Below are 6,135 nucleotides of genomic sequence, written 5' to 3'. Positions count from 1 at the left end.
TAATACAGAATATGTGTATTATAAGAACAATAATCGGTTACTCGGCACGACACAGAATAATAATCACACACCATAACGTCACTATAAACCATCAAAATAAATAAATAAATAAGCGAAAATTGTCTTACCTTACCAGCCAGGAGTTCGCAGCGCAATGAACCTAGGCTGGTGTATCACAACTGATTCATTCAAACGATTCGACCAGTAGCCAAACCGAACCACGAGCCCTTTATTCGCACAAGCCACTGGACGAGAATATAATAAACGAAAGGAAAAGAAGAAACTTTCCTTTACATCTTTATACATTTGGTATGTGTGCCATAGTATTGAGAATTTATAGGAACGGAAGGTATTTCTAGGTAATATTAATGTATATATAGAGGCCATTTCCGACGTCTGTAATAGTATATCTATGAAAACCGCCACATTGAGGAAAGAAAATAAATGTAACGTTTCGAACACTTTCCAAGTTCTTCAGACAAATAATCAAACGAAATGTTTACAAAAAAAAATAATTTTGACAAGTTCACATTGAGGTAGAAAGACGGAACGAACAAGGCCTGAATCAGGTCTCAGGAGGCTCAAGGTCGAAGAGTCTGCTAACTAACGATGAGGTAAGATCATCTAACCTCAATGGCCAGCACTCAAGTTAAGACTGGGCGTTTTTCTCTCATAAGAATTTGACGATTTATGAATTAAATTGGCGTCTTTCCAGTTCAACTGATGTCCTTCGTCACGCAAGTGAATAAAACAAGCATTAAATTATCTGGCGTATCAAATATCACGTCTCTCTCATTATTCATATTTTTTTTCAAAAGCTCTACCGATTTCGCTTATGTAAAATATCGGGCAATCCTTACAAGGAATCGTGTAAATACCTGTAATTATCAAAAGCACCGCTGGCTGCTTAATGCCTAACCAAAGTAATCCGTAACCTGTTCAGATAAGCGAAAACAATGCCAATGCCAGCTCCTTTAAACATACGAGTGACGGATTTTGCGGAATAATTTGCGGAATCCTGTTGCGTGTTACGAGAATGATCGTGACATTTTAATTTCACAGAAGAATGTGCCAGATTTAAGAAAAAACGAGGGTATCCTAGTGTCGAAAATGATTTTTTAGACATTGAGTTTATGTAAGTGTGTACAAGTATGTACATTTGTTTAGAAACAAACAAACAAAAAAATACAATAATAGAAAAAAAACACGAAGCACATATTTTGATTTTAAAAAATAGCCAAATGAAACCCCCTTCCCCCTCCCCTCACCCTCCACCCGCCCCTTTTAATCTAAGTGTGTAACCATTGGGCGGTAATTTTACTGGAATAGATGGGCGGCAGCATGTTATAAGCTCATAAAAAAAATGGTCTTTGACGTAGCTAACATTTTCGTATTTGGTAAGGTGTTATTTACTTATTTTTATGATCATTTTATTTGTTTTTGTTTTACATATTATTTCATGCCTGACGAAAAACGATTGAAATTGAAAGTTTATGGTTTTAATTTTCTTAGTTCAAGAGGGATATAAAACCCCCTCTCCGTATTATCTTTCTGTCGTTTACATATAATTTTCTATTAGGATTTACATAATTCATAATTCATATCTCTATGAACTAGATTTACCTGTATCCTCGTCCTCCTGAGTAAATAAATGAACACGACCCTATTTCTGCAGCTAGACAGCAGTCGCGTTCTTTAAGAGGAGCTCGTAGGTGATCGGGCAGGACAGTCTGGCCGCGACGTCGAAGTGGCTCTCGGACCCCGCGCGGAAGCCTATGTCCTTGCTGAGGCTGGTGAACGTGTGCAGGACGTACGTGCCGTTGAATCTCTGAGGAAACGGAGAAGTGGTCGTGGTTACGTACGATACTCTCTTTTAATATGTATGTGTACATACCTGTGCACATTTCCATATGTTCAGAGTCTGTACTTACTGACAACACACACACACACACACACACATATAAATATATATATATATATATATATATATATATATATATATATTATATGTATGTGATATATATATATATATATATATATATATATATATATATATATATATATATATATATATATATTATATGTATGTGATATATATATATATATATATATATATATATATATATATATATATATATATATATATATATATATATATATATATTATATGTATGTGATATATATATATATATATATATATATATATATATATATATATATATAATCATACACATATGTATGTGTGTAGTCATTATCATTACTATCAATGTCATTATTACTATTATTATTATTATTACTGTTGTTATCACTATTGTTGTTATGATTATTATAGATATTACTATTGCTATTGTTATCACTATCATTACTATTAAAGAAAGATGGAATAATGCGCTGCCCGCACTTTTTTTCCAATTTGAGCTAATCAGACATTTATAAACCTGATTTTTTTTCGAATTCCAACCAATTAGACACACACACACACACACACACACACACACACACACACACACACACACATATATATATATATATATATATATATATATATATATATATATATATATATATGTGTGTGTGTGTGTGTGTGTGTGTGTGTATACCTACTCCTTTCCACTGGAACCTACAAGCCTAATCCCCACTGCAACCTCACCCAAAGGAAACACTCATTCCTCAACCCCAGCGTCAGACACTTCCTCGCTTCCAGTCCGATCACTTCGGACTCTCATCCTGGCCAAGTCCTTCCTCCTCTCCTTCCTCTCCCGCCAGCCACTCAACCAAGTCCCTCCCAATCCCTGCCAGTCGGCCACTGACTCCGCCGATCTCCCTTCCAATCCTCCGGCCAACAGGTCTTCCGCCCTCTCAATCCCAGCCACTCACCTTGGCGAAGTCCCTGCCCTCCCCCGGGGCGAAGATGTCCTTGGAGTCGTAGAAATGAACGGGCGTGAGGAAGCGTGGGGGAAGCAGCTGGAAGTCGCCGCAGCTCACGGGCGTCGCACTTTCGGCGGGCCTGGTCAGGTCCTCGCCGCAGAGTCGTCGCGCCGTCTTGGTGAACGACAGAGGACCCACAGATCCCCATACGTTGGGCTTATGGTTTCGAAGACAGTTAATGGTTGTGTGTTTTTGTTGTTGCTTAGATTCGCGGGTTATTTTATTTACGTTTTACAATGGCATACTTACTTATAAAGAAATTATGGACTATAGAATAATTACCCTACAGCAAGATAGTTAATTTGTTTATTCTAAAAAGTTAAATAGTATTAGATTGTGCAAAGGCAAAAGCACGATACGTGAATATTTTTATTTGTAATTCTTAAAAAAAAGTACTGAAAAAATGGCCAAGTATTTTGATAGTGAATCAAAAGTGGCCACCAAGTTTTCTATGTCGTCACTGATATGGGGGTGACCTTAAAGAACTGTAATATTGGAATACTGCTGTTCGTACCTGGATTAATTTGCTTTAATCTTTGCAGTCGACAAGTCACATATGTCGGAAACAGGACAGACTGGGCCATAGTTAACAGACTGGGCCATAGTTAACAGACTGGGCCATAGTTAACAGACTGGGCCATAGTTAACAACCTGAGCCATAGTTAACAGACTGGGCCATAGTTAACAGACTGGTCTATAGTTAACAGACTGGGCCATAGTTAACAGACTGGGCCATAGTTAACAACCTGAGCCATAGTTAACAGACAAGGCCATGGTTAACAGACTGGGCCATAGTTAACAGACTGGGCCATAGTTAACAGACAAGACATTAGTTAACAGACTGGGCCATAGTTAACCTGAGCCATAGTTAACAGACTGGGCCATAGTTAACAGACAGGGCCATAGTTAACAGACTGGGCCATAGTTAACAGACAGGGCCATAGTTAACAGACTGGGCCATAGTTAACAGACAGGGCCATAGTTAACAGACTGGGCCATAGTTAACAGACTGGGCCATAGTTAACAGACTGGGCCATAGTTAACAGACTGGGCCATAGTTAACAGACAAGACATCAGTTAACAGACAGGGCCATAGTTAACAGACAGAGCCATAGTTAACAGACAGGGCCATAGTTAACAGACAGGGCCATAGTTAACAGACTGGGCCATAGTTAACAGACAGGGCCACAGTTAACAGACTGGGCCATAGTTAACAGACAGGGCCATAGGTAACAGACTGGGCCATAGGTAATAGACAGGGCCATAGTTAACAGACTGGGCCATAGTTAACAGACTGGGCCATAGTTAACAGACTGGGCCATAGTTAACAGACTGGGCCATAGTTAACAGACAAGACATTAGTTAACAGACAAGGCCATAGTTAACAGACTGGGCCATAGTTAACAGACTGGGCCATTGTTAACAGACAAGACATTAGTTAACAGACAGGGCCATAGTTAACAGACTGGGCCATAGTTAACAGACTGGGCCATAGGTACCAAACTGGGTCATAGTTAACAGACTGGGCCATAGTCAACAGACTGGGCCATAGTTAACAGACGGAGCCATAGTTAACAGACAGGGCCATAGGTAACAGACTGGGCCATAGTTAACAGACAGGGCCATAGTTAACAGACTGGGCCATAGTCAACAGACTGGGCCATTGTTAACAGACTTGGCCATAGTTAACAGACTGGGCCATAGTTAACAGACTGGGCCATAGTTAACAGACTGGGCCATAGCTAACACAGGGCGACCAACGGCCATACCTATGTCAAGGGGGCGTGATGAAATGGCCAAATTCGGGGAATAAAAGAACGTGAAAACGAAAGGATTGGGAGGAGCCTACGTCCTGTAGTGGAATGTTACAGGTGATGAGAATGAGGATGATTATTAACGATTATGATGATGTAATGATAATGATGGTGGTGGTGGAGATGATGAGGATGACGATGATAATGATAGTGATAGTGATGAAGTTAATAATGATTATCATTATGATGATAATGTTTATGATGAAGGAACCCTAGTCCCGGCCCTCCTTACCAGAAAGTTCTCCTTCTGGACCTCCATCAGCGTCTCCAGGAACCGATGATGTCTTCTGAAGTGGAAGCAGCCGTTGCTGACTTTACCGATGAACTGCTGGGCGTAGCTGGCCACGTTCCTGAGGGCGCTGGTGTCCTTCAGGCAGACCGTGTCCGAGTCGCAGTAGAAGCCCCCGAGGCGCCACACCAGCGCCGCCCGCAGGAGGTCGCTCAGCACCACGGCGGGGTGTTCTGCGGGGGAAGAGGACCTTGGGTATGTGCCCTGAGGCGGTCGAAGGAAAGTGAGAGCGGGCGTCTACTTCATGGACGTCGGGTTTTGGCTAGTAAGGCGTGGATGTGTTCTGGATTTCGTTATGGAATTTAGACTGTGTATTTGTTGTTTCATGCTTCGCTAGTGAGTCTGAAATGTGGGTTCGAATATATTACGCCATGCTTATTCTTTGGGCGTCGGGGTTTGTCTAGTAAAATGTGGATTTGTTCTTCTATTTGAGTGTTCATGTGGCTATGGATTTACAGTTCCTACTGTTTATCTAGAGCTTCGCATCATATGGCCTTGGTTTATTTACACCACGCTTATTTCATTTACTTTATTCATTTCAGTTATTGAGTTCATTTTCTATCTCGATTATTCATTTCAGTGTCCTTATTGGTGTTAAACAATAATTGATTTTCATTCTTAACCTATCTGATGAGTCTTCAAAATTGATGTCCCTTTGAAACCCATACATAGAAAACGATTTCAGGCACATTTTTCTTGGTCATTCTAATTAAATGATGAAGCCCTGAATGTTATATATATATATATATTCCATTAATTTATCTCTCTCTGTTTTTATAGGTTTAATAAAAGTCCATAAGAAAGTCTAGAAATTGTCACGTTTTCAACCAGGTCTGAAGGGGTCATTTAGGGCAATTCGAGTGTTTAATTGGCTGTGATTTATAATGTCTACGGTTTATCTAGAAATCTGTATTGCGTGGATTTAACTTATTACATTATGCTTATAATGTATTTCATTTTCTTATCAATTTCAATTAATTTCTTCATTTTGATTATTCACTTCAGTGTTTCTACTTGAATCTAACAATGTATCGGTTATCATTCTAGATTTCAGTATCTATTTACTCTTCACAACTGATGTGTATTGATAGATAGATTAAGAGA

At 39.5% G+C, this 6,135-nt stretch overlaps 1 protein-coding gene across 1 annotated transcript in view; it reads right to left on the bottom strand.

Annotated features, from left to right (window-relative positions):
* Window positions 1-1,316: 1,316 nt before the first annotated feature.
* The window catches only part of LOC113802618 (lactosylceramide 4-alpha-galactosyltransferase-like), a 38,592-nt gene continuing 33,773 nt past the window's right edge, over window positions 1,317-6,135 (bottom strand). Inside the window, exons 6-8 of the mRNA XM_070122369.1 lie at window positions 4,975-5,204; window positions 2,878-3,084; window positions 1,317-1,828 (exon numbers count right to left, since the gene is read on the bottom strand). Of these exons, the coding sequence (XP_069978470.1) occupies window positions 1,676-1,828; window positions 2,878-3,084; window positions 4,975-5,204 (590 nt within the window). The 3' untranslated portion in view covers window positions 1,317-1,675. The remainder of the gene's footprint in view (window positions 1,829-2,877; window positions 3,085-4,974; window positions 5,205-6,135) is intronic.

The sequence above is a fragment of the Penaeus vannamei genome, chromosome 6 (assembly GCF_042767895.1).
Source record: "Penaeus vannamei isolate JL-2024 chromosome 6, ASM4276789v1, whole genome shotgun sequence".
In the NCBI taxonomy this organism is placed as follows: Eukaryota; Metazoa; Arthropoda; class Malacostraca; order Decapoda; family Penaeidae; genus Penaeus; species Penaeus vannamei.
This window is presented reverse-complemented; position numbering and strand designations above follow the sequence as displayed.